Below are 15870 nucleotides of genomic sequence, written 5' to 3'. Positions count from 1 at the left end.
AGTATCACATCAAATCAGTTTGAATCAAGCGACAAATTCTTCAGTCAGCTTCTTCATCTCAAAGGATGTAAGCTAAGTACTGTGTACTTTGTTGATGTATTTTTCACCTACAAGGGAACGCTGAAGCTTCCAAACTGGCAGACAAGAGAAATTTGTTTGGTTTCAACTGATTAAATGAAGAACCTCGTTTGTTCAGGAAGTTTGTAGGCTATTGCATCAACACTGATATCAGATACCTAGCTGATAGTGTGGAAATCTGAACATGCCTCCACTGGGAAAGAAAAAAAAATCCCAACAAATGCAATTAGATAAGCATGGCGTCATGGCCATAGATCATAAAAGCGTGTTGGCTGCAATGCACATAAAGACTGCAGTGTGCAAGATGCAATCTGATGGTTGATTCAAGCTGCAATATTACTACAAGAGGAGAGATTGCACAGCTAGATTTATGTTGGGAGGACTCTGGGCTGCATCTGTTTTTGCACCGCATCTAGAAAAAGACTTTGGGGATTTTCACCAGTGTCCGAGACAAAGGAAGGGGTAGTGACAACCTGTTATTATAACACAGCTGAGTTTGTTGTGTATGGCATCGTGGTTCCTTTGTGTGAGACGATTAAACCAGCGGCTGCCTGAGATAGCAGAAGGTAGAGTGATGATAAGGAAAAATCACAAGCAAAGCATCATTAACAGCTAAGATCTGGCACAGCTGCAGTTTTATATGCAGAAAAAATGGAGGCATAGTCGAGTGGATGGGTTCTGCTCGAATGGATGTGCCCATCAGTCTTTCAGCTGAATGACAAATCGTTACTAGAATTCATCTTTCTGCCGTCTATGCGCATTACCCAAGGTGGCAATGAATACGAGCCAGTTGTTTCTTCTAATTACTGTCCACCTCATGACTCATCCCTCTTCAATCATTCTCCGCTTACAGACGCAATCAAGACCAAAAGGTTGAGTCTTTGTGCCCAGCGCAGCGCCGTCTCCGCTTCTGCCGAGGGAGACGGGAAAGAAATGGAGAGGAAGATGAAAACAAGCGAGCATGAATCACCTGGTGTAAGCTTTCCTAGATCGTCTTATATCTTAGTTTGAAGCAGCTTGGGATTCACGGATAAATTGGGCCAAATTTTATCCAGTTTCCCTGCACGGAATCAGAAAACAGACGATTGTCATTCTGACGGATGAGCCAATTAAAGCAAAGGCCAAAGTTTTCAGGTGCGCAAACAATTTGAGGCTCTGCAAATGCTGGATTTGAAGCTTTTTGTTGCTATTAGCAACAAACTGTTTCCAGCTCATCTGCAGGGTCAGGTAGTTTATCATTTTATTTTATTGGATAAACAACGACAAGGAAAAGATTCTACATTCATGCTGGCAAATTAAACATTTTTAAGAGCTCCAAAATCTTATTTTTGTTTGCAGCTTGATTAAAAAGCATATGTAGAAAAAAATATATCTGTAATATCTGCATGTTGGTTTTTTCCTGTGAGTCTTTAAATACATGGCAACTTAAAGAATTTTTCTCAAAAATCTAGTGGATTGTCTACGACACATGCATGAAAAATCCTAAAAAAATATAGATGTTTTTTCTCAAGTCTACGAGAAAGACTTTTGAAATTGTCTGTAAAGTCACTAATTATGAAAATATAGATTTAAAATGTGCCATCAAAAAGTGTTTTGGTTGTATCGGTATCCAATGGGCATATCCAATGTGACTTGCACAAGGTCAAGAAGGAGTCAGTACGCATACCTTGCAAACGACTAGAGTGCAGCATAGGACACCATATGACAGCATCCCTGTAGGTTATAAGTGCGTGCAACTTACGTTACCCTTACAAATACATTACAATACACTTACCACACGCACAACAATCGTACGTTTATGATGTCCCATAAGCGGCTCAAAAGAACTGCACGACACTCCTGGAGTCACTCCTGTCCACGACCCTCTACGGGCCGGACAACCCAGACACCCGCAGCACCTGTACAGGTTAACCCCCTGCATGTCACTAAGGCTTTAAAGATAGAAATGTGCTTTTTATGTCAAAAATTGGAAACTTTTTAATTTTAATTTTGAGTTGAAATCAAACAGATACTGCAAAAATGTTGCAACAAAGTGAAATATAGCCAGTTCAAAGCTTAGAGGTCTTTTAACAGGTCCAGGGCAACGGTGTTTATCTTGCTGCCTCTTTGTTTCTTTACAGGAGACAACATTGCGGGTTTGCGTGTATCCAGGCAGCGACAGTGACACGGAGACTGAATCCGAGGGAACTACAAGCACTTTGGCGTCGCCGCTAAGAACCCCCATGGACAGACCTCAGAAGAACGACTCTGGTCCGGTTGAGCATTTTTTCAATGAAGATTTTTAAAAGTTTTCTCCACTGTGCCCCATTTTTTAGCAAGGGGGCTAAAACTCTTTTCTCTGTGTGCAGTCGAGCAGAATGAGGAGACCTTGAAAAAACAGAATGCAGAGAAATCCCTGTCCATTATGGACTACTATCAGCACGATGTGTTCTTGCACCTGGAGACAGACGCCAGGAGGATTTCCCAGTACACCTTGCTGCACAAAGAGTCGTCCCTCGACGGAGAAGCAGGAGACAGGCTCAGCGTGAGTATTTGGACAGCCCATTATTCAGGGTTAATTGGTTTTCTCTCATTAAAGGCTCCTTTACAGAGGCTTGTTTTGATACCAATCAACCACTTTCTTTACCTTTATCGTCTCTTTTAAAGTAATTTTACCTACAATTCCAACTCTTGTGCAAAAATACCCAGAAATCTGCAAAAAGTTGTGTCCTCCATGAATTCCAAAGTGATAAAAGGATAATGCAGCTCCCAGCTGAAACAGCTTTTTTCAATATTTTCTTGAAACCCAAAAAATCTTGTGAACATTTTGCTCTTTGCTTTTTTTTACTAATTCTTTAGCTCCGGTGTTGATATTCTTTTGACTACTGTAACTCTCAACCGTTTACATGATTAGCGTAATTTCAGCTGAGAAAAGCAGTAGTAAAGAGCTTTTCGCAATCAACGTAAATGAGCTGATTCTGTCTTCTATCTGCAAAGCCGACAGAAAAATTCCTATTTCCCTGAATCAGCTGATTCCCTGTGATCGTATAAACAGTCAAAGAATTATGGTATGTCAATGGTCATGTGTTATTTTGCCATTGCCGAGGACTTCTCTGTTTTTAAAGGGTTAAACCATTTTCACTGTGTTTGCTGACTTTTAGAAAAAAAAAAGTTTTTGATCCTCTTTGTAAAAAATGCCCCTTTGTAAGCAAATAAAAGGCAATTTTCAAATTTTCAGATATCTGAACATAAATAAATACATCCATTTATGTTAAAACAAATGATTAAGTATGGTGCATTTGTAATTTTTTATAACCTTCCACCAGGTGGCACTATTTTTTTTTGCCATTTGTTATAAAGTGGTGGAATTCGATAAAAGAAAGATTCCGTTAAAAAAATGCAATAGTGGTGCTTTGTATTGCAGCTAAAGTTATAAATCACATGGTAGACATAATTTTTCAAATGTATCCCAAATCTTTTGAGGTGAATATTTAGTTTTATTGCTTATGTCTGAGGCCGAAAATAAAAATGACTGATTGATATGTGCATTTTTAGATGTGAAAGTATTGCATGAATCTGACTGATTTTATGAGCAACAATTTTCAAATGCTATCTTATTTTATGGAAAAATTATATATATATATATATATATATATATATATATATATATATATATATATATATATATATATATATATATATATATATATATATATTGTATATATATGTATTGTATATATACGTACACTAACATAATAGTTAGGCCAAATATCAAATATATCAAATATTTCAGCCTGTCTTCTTTAAAAGATCAAATATAGGTATAGGTATAGATAGGTGTAGGTATAGATTCAAACTGTTAGGATTAACTTCTTTAACAAAGACTTCTCTGATTTTTTTGCAGAGGTCTGTAAAAGCAGACCTGATTTATTTTACAAACCTCTGCAAAGAGACATTTCAGTTTCAAAGTCAACTTTCCCTCACGGACGGTACCTAAGGCGTGAACTAATTCACTCAGGTTTCCTTTTGCTGCCGCTGACAATGTTTTGCTCTCTAAGGTTTTCTTTTCCGCCCTCAGAATTGTTTGCAGATTTTCATAGAAAAAACTGCCTAATTGCTTTCGATCTCCTCGGCCTCTGGTGTCAGCGGGTATTTGCCTACAAGTATTTAACGCAGCTGAATGACAAATGAGGATCAGAGACCATGAAATGGCCTTCAGCTTTCCGTGGGACCGCCAGGCTCTCCTGACGCAGCACCTGCCCCCACCCCCCATGCAACGCCAGTCCTGACACAAAAATCCATAGTGTGGAAGAAAAAGCACTGAGTCAACGCTAGTTTGAAAAAACAATCTCGGATGAGGAGCAGAGAGAACATCTAAATTTGTGTCCTTAGGTTTTTTTACCTCTAGATTTATTTTGAATTCCCAGATTTCACCTGATCTGACAAATGTTAAGCTACTCCTTATTTGGCTTTAAATTTAGTGTTGAAGAAGTAAGATTTGCGCGTTTTACTTTGTGGAAAAAAAACGTATAGTTATGATAAAAGTAATCGTGATGCACACGAGGCACGAGAGGCGTATTCTTGAACGCGCTAAAAGCACATACTAGATGTTCAACCTGGTTTAACTTTCAACACGTGTTCAATGGCAGCACGTTTTGTACATAGAGCCCGAAAATGGTCGTAGAAATAATGATGCGCGAACACCACAGTTTTGAAAACATAAGCCCGAAACACGTATACGCATTTACATGGACTTTTCTTTAAAAGTGGTCAGTTGAACGCGTGTTGTGGTGAACGAAGAGTGGTGTGAACGTAAGAGTTAGGTTTATGTTTAAAAAGTGAAAATGATTTTGTTTATAACAAATATACATATATTTTAAATATTAAATTTTATTTGAAAAGGTATTCACTTTATTTTACCAAAACTTTGGGTGTAGTCAGACTGGAAAAACCATTTGTTTCGGACCAGGTCAAGCGGCCTTACCTGATTCCAACCAAAGCTTGTAAACAAAATCACGGGATTAAAGATCTCTTCACTCATTGGTCAGGAATTTACCAGGGCGAGGCAAAGCAACCAGAGACAGAAGTAATAAAAGTCCTTATCGGGACAGTTAACTGATTCAAAATATATATTTAAGGGACAAATTTTAAACGCCTGTATCAATGCCAGACTCAATACTTTTCACTGCTGCTTTGGTACAGCGAGGGCGCACTGCAGGGCAGTTACTGACAAGAAGACGGCTAGGAAGGTACACTGATAAGTGTTTTGTGACATAAAGATTGTTGGGAAAACAGTGAGAAGTGATGTGTGTCACGGTAAAAGTTGTTTTCACGAGCCTGCATTCATCCAAACATTTCAATGAATTGCTGTGTCTCATCGTTGTGGTGTTATGGCATTGTTTTAAGAGAAATCTCTTCAGGAACTTCAAAGTAGCTTTTAGGATGACATCACAGCAGCGCTGGGCGTCTCGCTAACCGATCTGTAACGGCTTCCCGCTCAGGCTGCGCATGCGTAAATATTGTCACGTCTGCTACAGCGCTTTACGTCAAGGTATGTCATTGGATGTTAATAATAAAAAAAAAACTTCTTCAAATGTTTATAACAGTGAAAATGTTTAAAATAATGAAAAATTTTACTGTACTTTTGAAAAAAAGGAAAAAAAAGGTTCAGGCTCAGGACCGCACGATCCTGCAAATGACTACAAACGGACTACAAATGTTTTCTTCCTCTTCTGTTTTGTTTGATGGCAGTTTACTCCTAAAGTAAGCTGATTCAGCGCCACTTACTCCGTTAACACAGACATGTTATTAAAGGCTAAAGCGGTGCAGCAGCAGCTGACGTCTCCTCAGAGTAAAATGTGCTTCTCCTCTTTTCCTGTTGCCAACATATAAAAAATAAAAACTATCACACAGAGAGAATGACTTCAAGCCGTCTGGCTGTCATTCTATCACGTATCATTGAGATTTTCTTTGTCTGTGATGACAACACATGAGAAAACAGTCTTGCACTTAGGCGACGTTCTTTTATTTTTCTGCGTTGGAATCCAATCGGGGGAAGCTCTCAGTTGTTGAGTCAAACATTCATTCTTGTGATCACTGAGTTATGTGATCCGCTGTTTAAAATGCTCGGACAGTGGTAAAGGAAAAAGCAAGAGCTGTCAGCAAATGCCACTGGCAGCTGATCGTTTTAAAATATTTTTAATTAAAAAATTTTGATGATTAATTACAGGGTTTACAATCTTGAGACAACAAATGTATAAAAAATATGCAAGTTACGGGAGTAAATATAAATCATATAACTTAACTATCGCAATGTTGGCCACATAGAGGAAGTGACGTAATATTTACGCATGCGCAGACTGATTGGGTAGAGACAGGGTTGTGTTCAGAATAAACGTTCTAACAAGTAAACAGTTGAACTCTGTTTTTCCTAATTGAAAACACGACAATGGTTGCTTTACATTAGTCCGTGTCGTATCAGTTGCTAGATTCCTACTGTGTTTACGTCGACTATAGCGGCCTTTTTGGTTCAGTTGTGTCTGATCACCTTGTTGGGCCCTTCCCCTTACTGATCTATTAAAGATCATTACTTTTTTATCAGTGCATCTAAATTAATTTTTTTCTTTGTCCCTTTAGGTATTTACTTAACTTTTTATATGTTTAGTAATTTTTTTATTTTGTCTTGCATCTCTTGTTGTATCCAATATTGTTGGTGTTTTGACGCATTTGTTTGGTCGCAGTGCTGCTGTGAACAAAAGACGAGTGTGAATCAGCAAGTAAATCTGTCTAAGCTCCGAGGTCGGCTTGATGCCTCCGCTGAGGCAGAAACAGAGTTTCAGCAAACACTTATTTCATGAAAGTTTAACTATGGAGGCAACCGTGATCTTTTGTTTATTTTTATATATTTTTAGTAATATCCCAGCAGAGATGTTGAACGTCGAACTAGAGGCTCAAAACTTCGTCATGCAGCAAAGCGGCGAGCGCCTTTAGATGCCATGCAAGAAACAAAACACAACCAGCAAAGCTGCCTGTCGTTTAATTGGATGTGGACGGGTAGTCAGCACGTCCGCCGACATTTTAGAGTAGGTTTGAACAATTTTTGTTTTGAATGTCAGAAAAGTGCTCAAAGTTTTTTTTCATTATTTTCTAAAAGCTAAAAAGTTTTGCCAGGTTTTGATAATCGTGAAACATTTTAAAAGTGAGTCATGATACAAGTTGAAACAGGCCAAAGGTGGTTTAATTTGGACAATAACCTCATTCCCAAGCTGTGAACCGCCCATAATGATGGATGAATGCTGCTGAACCCATTTACCCCGTATTATTCTGCTAAAAAAGACAATCTATCCGAGCGCCGTCACCTCCCTCACCCCTGGCCGTAGACTCCAGTACCTGCACCGCCGCCTCGCCTTTGTTACGGCGAATTCAGCCCGGTGAAGTTTGGTGGCTGGACGCCGGGCCGTGTCAGTGCACGGTGACTGGAGCGCCTTTAATAACCTTTCACAAACACTCAGGAGAGTGATGTAAAGCTCAGCGGCTCCCATCAGAGCCCTCACAGCCGGCTCTGGCCTCCCATTCATCATCCTGACAGCACCTGACAGCCTCGCTAACGGCAGCCCCCGCCCTCCTATCCTCCCTTTCCCTCTCGGTCTCCCACGTGTCTTTCCTTGTCTCACTTTCAGTTTTGCCTCTTTCTATTTTGGTACTGCTCTTTTTGTTCGGCTCCAAACAGGATCCCTCCTGGATGTCTTGTTTTCTCCCGAATCTTCCTGCTGGCTTTTGTTTTATATCTGTTCTTGGCGAGCGTGACAGAGACACATATCGGAGAATGCTTCGAAGACTTGTGCCTGGAGATTTTTCCAAAGTTTCTGTGGCCTTATTCTGAACAATCATTACTCCCTTAGCTACTGTATATTTACTTGAAGATGGTGACAAGGCGACATTTCAGTTGACGTGCAAGTGGGAAAGCACCGTCTTTAGAATTCAAAATATTTTTTTGATGCTTTATCATTGACAAATACCCAAAAACAAAAGAGAAACTGCCGTTTTACTTTCTGATAATCGGCAGAAAAGACCATTTGCAAAGATGAAATTTGTGCTTCTCTGTAGCCACTAATGGCTGGCTGACACCAACAGAAATGTTTCAGACCTAACCTAGGTCCAGCACTTTAAATTCATGTTGCGGTCAATTTAAAACCCAAAGAAACTGTTCTCCAAGAAACCCCTCATTTGCATACAAGCTTTACTTTCATGACAGGTTTTTGGTAAATGTTCAATCCTGGGACAGCCCCAATAAGCTTGAACAAACCTCTGTCAGGCTTGTTGTAAACTATTGTCCCATTTCTAAAAGGATGATGGCGGAAGTTTTTTACATGGGTCCATCCCAAGCAAATTGGTGTCCATCTGTACAGAGAAACTGGACCAAAGGAAAAACATGAGATGCAGTTCAGAGCACTTGAGGTCAACTCCTTTGAATGTAACTGTTTTTATAATTGAAATTGTAATTGTATTCGTTGTCTGTGTTTGTAACTTTTTGCTGCCTCTTGGCCAGGACTCCCTTGTAAAAGAGGTTTTTAATCCCAATGGGACTTTCCTGGTTAAATAAAGGTTAAATAAAATAAAAAAATGGATTTAAACCTCACAATGCAAGGCATAAAATTTGTCCACTGGCTATAAATTAATGGTTTGGATGAGTTTTACATCACTGGCATTTTCCTGCTGGATAAATTGTGATAAGCTGAAAGACTTTCCTAAATGTTTAGTAAGATTTGAGCAGTTTGCTTAAAAAAGTCATGTATTTTTTTTTAATTAGCCTCTAGTCACAATCACTTGTGGGGTAGGTTGATGCGTATGGATGCTGTGGGTTTTTGGGTTATCCGGGCCCGTGGAGGGTCGTAGACAGGAGTGGCTGAATCTTAAAGGGAGGTGTGTTTTGCAGTTCCCTTGGGGAAGTGCAAAACACACCTGGATGTCCATCTCTCTGCCATAATGACCATTCACACGATCATCGTGAATCACCCGATTTTGGTGTTTTGTGAAATGTAACATTATTAAGATAAAGTGTTGCATATCAGCGCAAAGCTGCTTTTCTCTACTTCGAAATCCACTGGAGTTAATTGCGTTGACAGCGGAAGAGTCGCACCAGTTGTAAGGATGTAAACACTGAAGTTAAACGTTGATATTAAAGTCTTAATTTACACACTTCTGGGTCTGTGATGTCCCAGCTTCCTTCAAGCCTGAGCCACTCCCATTTCGAGTCTGGATAAGGAGCTAAACAAATTACCACGGGTATTTTATGTTTTAGCTTCTGAATTCCATGTCATTTCAAACTTCCAAACAAATTCTGACAAGCGCAGAGACTTCCTTTTAAATTATATGTCCCCCTTTATAAACCATGGAGCCATAAAATGTTCATAACAGCACTGATGTAACATAAAAGTGACTGCAAACAGCATTGTGTGGGTGGTGACTGAAAAGCCAGCAATCTGCATTCAACACCTGTGGTTTGGACTGAAGCTCCTGTACCGACCAGTGGCGTGAGTCACATGTCAACTCTGAGCATGTTTTCCTTTTGCATGTCTTTAAATGTAGCCAAAATTAATTCCTACGATGTCAATTCACATTTTTTTAAAAAAAGACCAAAACGGGACAGGAATGTTCTTCATGCATATAGAGGCCCCACAAATCAAATCTATCCCCTGGAAGCAGCTGCCTTGCTCTTATTGTGCAATAACAATAGGTGTAAACCCTCTGGGTTCAGAGGAGCTTTCATTCCAGCCTCGTAATAACGGAATCGTTTGCACCTGGGTTGGCAGGTGAATGCATTTAAGAGGCCATGGGAGTAGAAAACGAACAACGCTTCACGACTCGGACAGCTTCTTCTTTAGCCCTTTCACACTTCAACTTCATTTACTATTTCATGCTTCTTCCAAAAACAACTGCAACTAGATTTGCTTAACTAATATTTCGTTTTCAGACTTTTAAAGCCTATGTGGTCTACACTTGTGAAAAAGACACGGTATGTCCCATCCAATCATCTTTTGATTTATTTTCAAAGCGTTCCCAGTGGTCTTTTAATTACAATCATGACATTTTTAGCTAAGATTTTTTTCCAGAACATAGTTTTTGCAGTGCTGCAGTAGTTCATTGTAGTAGTAGTTCATCATCAACTGTGCCTCTGAATTGTGGCAATTGTGTCGCCGTTGCTGGAAGCTCTTTGTTTACACTCTCTCCCGCTACTTTGCAGCCCCCTACACCCCATTTTAACTTTACCTGTACGACAAAAATTACGAGCAATAAAAGAGCTATCCAACCGTACAGTTTTGAGCCAGACGCCAGCTCAGACAAGGAAAACGAAATTGTACTTGGATCTTGTCGTGTACAAGCACAACATAGGTCGGAGCAGGGAGCTTATTTTCGACATCACAAATACAAACTTTTTCAAACTGCTTTTTCTTGTCTGCTCCTGATTCACCATTTGAATAAAAAACAATACTCAAGTGCAATTTTGAGCTCAATTTTCTTTGTATATGTCCTCCATTATCAGAAAAAGGCTACAAGAAGATGTTCTTGTGTTTATTTATTGTTTATGATACAATTACTGGTATTGTCATATTGGGATATATAAATTGAATTAAATTGTTCCTAAAAATACTAAAAAGATGACTTTCATTGGAGTGGGTCTTTAACAGGTTCATGGAGATTATGTTGCACCACAACAAGTTTTTAATGAATAATATTAACACATGGAAATAAAGCTGAATTGCAGATTTATTATTGTATCAGCAACCACTCGCGTTTTTTAAGTTTCCGTTTGCTGTAGCTTCAAATGATAGATTCTTGGCTGAGATTTACTGAAGTGAATTTCAAAAGCTTTAAAAAAAGTCACTATGTCAGCATTACAGCACAACTATTGATTTAATTACTTAAGTGATATTTAAACAGTAAAGGCAAAGAAATAGAAAAAATAGAAATATACACAGATTTGAAAACCAAAAGATGAAAAGAAAAGGACTATAAAACTACCCAAACCCACAGGCATTGACTGTATATCCCCCCCAAGTGGGCCAAAGTTCAGCTCCCAGATGACTCACAAAACAGAACAAAACCAGAACAGAACCAAAGATAACAATGTAAAACTGTTACAGTTCAAATGGGCCAAAGAGTCCAAACACTGTGATATAAACGCAACGTAAATGTTGTAATTACGTTTAGGTAATTAAAGAAATTCCAGCAGATTCTGAAGTGGAGAAAAGCAGCCTGCTATATGCAGGCTGATTCACGCTGATCACGTAAACGGTCGAAGGGTTGTGGTGTATCAGAGAGTGTGAGTCTTCTGCAACATCTCCGGTGCAAGAATGTTCGTTTAGTGCAATTTTGAATGCACATCAACGTGCATTTTGTACGTGGAGCCCGAAAACAGTCTTAAAAACGGGCATCTCTGTGAGTGGATGAGAGAGTTTTGAACGCAAAAACCCAAAACGTGATTTACACATAGAATTTTCGTTAAAAGTGGTGTTTGAACACGTGTGAACGCAGCTTTAAAGGGTTAAAGTGTGGTCACTCAGCTGCACCACAGAAAGTTTTGTGTTGATGAGGCGCACAGTGCAGGTCCGTGCTAAATTGCAGAGAGTTGCACAGTCCCGCGGTGGCCTGCAGCTCTGTATACTTACCTCTGCAAAAATATCTGATACCTCTCAGGCTGGAATTGCAGAAAACGCGCTTGATGGCCTCTCAGGAGAGGTGAGGTGAAACCACAGCTTGTTAAAGTGCTGCTTGAGATGTACATTAGGACACTAATAAAGAAAAAGTCTCTATATTTAGGTTTATGTTCTAGATCTCTCTGAGGACGTGCTGGACTTGGCAGTGGGTGGCATGTCAGAGCAGCAGCTGCTTAATATGGGCTTTAGCACTGCTGTTGCCGCCTCTAATCACCACTCAGTTGCCTAAAGGAGTGCGCCCTGGAGAGGCTAACAGGCTCAGTTTTGATGACACAATTTGAGACCCGCAATAACACTTGGCGGACCACATCTTCCCACTAATCAATACCGAGATGAAACTACTCCTGCTAATTGAAGCAGCGTGACATTCCCCAGAGCTTCTCATTTTAATATGCAATCTATTCTGCAAAAGAAACAATACATTAAACAGTGGTTATTATAAGAGGGAGGCTCATAGACGCATGTCTGCAAACACCCAAGACATACATTTGAGTGTCAGAAACACAACAGATCACTGTACTCTCAAGAGCTGTCGGCCTTATTGCTTTCCAGATCAAATCAACTCAGATTTGTCTGACAGTGGGATTCTCTGTTTTTGTTCTTTTTTCTTCCTAAACAGAAAGAGATTCCTGTCAGTCCCAACCAGCCGGCCTCTTTGGACGTCTCCTTGGAATCGTTGAACAAAATGAGCCACAGCAGCTCCAGCTGCCTGTGCGCGGACGCCAGCCACCGAGCCGGCTGCCCCGTAGAGACGGGGAGGACCGCAGAGAGCTGCTGCAAGGTCAGCCAGTCCTCCTGCTCCTCCAGCTTCATCAGCAGGCCCGGGGTGGACCCCGCGGGCTCCCTTAGCGACTCCCTCTACGACAGTTTCTCCTCCTGCACCAGTCAGGGCTCCAACGATGTGTGAGGATGTGAACACACGTTACAGCTGTTTGAAAAACCAACTGCAGTAAAAATAGATTTAATCCAATCCCTTAGTTCAGTTACCATGGTGGTCTGCAGAAGCCGCAGAGACAGTGCAAAGTTTCTTACCCACAAGATCCCACTTTAGAAAATGGGTATATGCTGGAAAAGTCTTTGGGACAATTTTACCCCTGCCAAGTTTTTTTTTTTTTTGTTTAAAAAGGCAAAACTAATATTTATACTTCCTTGTTGCGTTCTGGATGAAGTATTCAAAACAAATTAAACATTTTACTGTGCATAAATGATCAGTTTCATATTTATGCCCTTATTTATCTGTTCAAAGTTAGTATTTTTTTGGACTTTTTCTCTAAAAACAGACACGGCTGATAAAAGACTCACCTCAACATTTGAATATTTGAAAAGAAAATATGTGCGAAAACTCTAATAACACAAGTATGAGGATCTTGGATTCATAGCCACTTGATGTCATATTTTTTGCAATTTAATTTTCAAGCTGTCAAAGCCAATTAAAATACAATTCTGGCCAAACTTACTCCACCACCACCACCCCTCCTACCTCATAGCTAGTTTACTGAGAAGTGTTCAAATGTTCTGCACGTGTCCTTGGTTTCTAGAAATGTAAAAAAAAAAAAACATGCTGGGTCAGCATGGTAACGGGCTTCGGATCTCTGTTTTTCACAACACATTGTGGAGCTGAATAGGCAAGGATAGACTCTACCCAGAGCAGGACTCTTTCTGAAAATCTGGGCGTGGTGGGACTAGACAGCAATACACACACTTGCTTCCTAGACATATTCAGTCAAAATTGCTTCCAATTATTGCACTCTAATTAATGCTGTACAGAACTGTAAATAAAATAAGATTATTCAAACTGATTGGCAGAGGCAGCATGCAACAAAGTTGCTGCTTGAAAAATCTCCATTGAAATAGAAAGGGTTGGATGTGTTGCTGCAGTACTATGACTTTTATTGGCACTAAATGAAAATGAAATAATGTCAGATTGCAGCTTTTCTGCTTCTTTTAGAAATAAAAAAAAATCACAAAGTTTGGAAAGTCTGTAAATTACATTTTGAAAATTGAACCAATAGCTACAATAACAAATACAGACTGAACAAAAGATTAAAGAGATTGTTTTTTGTTTTGTTTTTTTGCAATTCGGAACGGTTGAGGAGGTTGTGAAACTGCTTACCATTTTGATTCACATTGACTTCTCCAGGCAAATTGCATTTTGAAGACCCACTCCAATCATCTTTTGATTATTCTATCTTTTATCATGATAATGCCATTTTTAGCCAAAATCAACAAAACCTGTGTCGTTTTCTAAAACAGTTTCCTCAGTAGTTTGTTTGTGGGCCCAAAGCAACCCCACCCCCACTCCCTGTCATCCATAGCAGAGAGATCTCTCTCTATGGGGCAACTGTGATGCAGCAGTAGGGCGGTCAACTACTGATCGCAATATTGCAGGTTCGATTCCCTTTTTGCCCATCGGCAGCGGGGCCACCATCAGCGTTTGACTGTTAAGCCCCTTGGGCCTTCAAGGAAGGTAGAAAAGCACTAAACTAGTGTACACCATTTACTATGTACACACCCTCATAAGAACATGTTACAAAAAACACAGAGTGGGTCTTTAAAACAGTTTTCATTAACCAGCATAACTGTTAAATTCAGATGACTTTGCTTTATTATCTCTTTTCCATGACAGTAGCATTAACTTATGCACGACAAGTGAACAATTACACAAAGAGTTTTTTTTAACATTCTTCATTGTAGGAATGTAGCTATTAAAAGTAACCAAAAAAAGTTACTTTCAGCTTCCACGAGGTTTGCTTCTAGTTTTTTTCCTGCAGTTTATGAAAGTTACAGCTCTTGTTACGTATCATGTGAAAAAAAAATAAGAAAGACAAAAATGCAACTATTCTGCAATAGCATTTGTTTGCATGTTTTGTTTTTTGTTTTGTTTTTTGCAGCAAAAAACACACTTTTTTTGTTGTTCTTTTTTTCTAGAAAAGTCTTCTTTTGTAATCGGACTTATAGGTACAATAGCCAACTAATAGCTCAGGGAACATACCAGACTCACAACGATTGTACGTATAAAAGCCACAAATGTTGGCCAAATTATTCTCAATAATACAGCTGTTTTTTTTTTTTTTGTTTTTTTTTTACTTCTTGTCAACTTTTTCCAAACAGTTTATACTTCATTCTTGTGTAACATTGCAGCAAATCTGACCTCTTACTTTTCCTCTCATAGCTGTAAATTTTGTTGTACATAAAGATCGCTATAAGTTAATATCAGAATGGGCATTGTTGATTTATGAATGCAAATAAGAAAAAAAAAGAATAATGCAAACCATTCAAGCAAGATTTTAAGTCTACTGTGTCATTGTGTATCTTTTAAAAACGTTCTTGTTTTAAAGAAAATTTTATTTTGATCAGAGACAGCTCAAATATTTTCTTTTTATTTTTTATTTGAACTTGGAATTATGCCAAATTTGTACCTGGGATTTGACCAGCTGGTGCTAATTGACGCAGCCAACTGCTATTTTCTTTTAATTTTTTTCTCTATAAAACTGTTTATATTGTATGAAAAGAGGACTTGTGTATTTTTCTAGGTGTCCAGTATTTATACCCACATTTTTGTACTGTCAAACCTTAGGGTGATTGTCATACTTCACCTTTTTTCCTTAATTGTGCTTGCTTCCTTTGTAAAGAGAAAAATGGTTACCAGCAGTGTTGTTTGGTAATTGTTATTATTAATTTTATTATTATTATTATATTGCTGTGTGCAATTTTGTCTGTTACACTACTTTATTGCTATATTTTGTGTAACTATTTCCTAAATAAATATGAAAAATGATGTCCTATTTCAAGCTAAGCTTCGGGGTGTGCTTGCTTTCATTTCTTTATTTATGTGCAACATTCATGGTCATAAAAGACAGCATTCATTCTGGGGTCAAAATGAAAAAAAAAAGAAAATTCTGAACATTAAATTTTTTTGAATACGTTGGCTTACCAACTTGCAAACGACCTGTAGGTTTCTGTTGTTACTCTTGTATTTTATTCCCTTCAGTGTTAGCATAATGTTATTGTTTTAATAATTCTCTAAGTGTGAATTCGGGAATTTTTACGCATGAAATTAATATTTATTCTCTATTTTAGTTTAGACACGTTAAAC

At 38.8% G+C, this 15870-nt stretch overlaps 1 protein-coding gene across 7 annotated transcripts in view; it reads left to right on the top strand.

Moving 5' to 3' along the window:
- The window catches only part of LOC101162908 (nck-associated protein 5), a 165462-nt gene extending 149892 nt beyond the window's left edge, over nucleotides 1-15570 (top strand). For 5 of the 7 annotated variants that reach the window (XM_078943191.1, XM_020708326.3, XM_020708323.3 and 2 more), the window contains 4 exons: nucleotides 932-1053; nucleotides 2199-2328; nucleotides 2427-2602; nucleotides 12394-15570. In XM_078943191.1, the coding sequence (XP_078799317.1) occupies nucleotides 932-1053; nucleotides 2199-2328; nucleotides 2427-2602; nucleotides 12394-12681 (716 nt within the window). In that variant the 3' untranslated portion in view covers nucleotides 12682-15570. The remainder of the gene's footprint in view (nucleotides 1-931; nucleotides 1054-2198; nucleotides 2329-2426; nucleotides 2603-12393) is intronic. The other 2 variants (XR_013654212.1, XR_013654213.1) reach the window with 1 other exon arrangement.
- Nucleotides 15571-15870: the final 300 nt, after the last annotated feature.

Source organism: Oryzias latipes, chromosome 2, assembly GCF_053564925.1.
Source record: "Oryzias latipes strain Hd-rR chromosome 2, Olatipes_Hd-rR_3.1".
NCBI classification, from domain to species: Eukaryota; Metazoa; Chordata; class Actinopteri; order Beloniformes; family Adrianichthyidae; genus Oryzias; species Oryzias latipes.
This window is presented reverse-complemented; position numbering and strand designations above follow the sequence as displayed.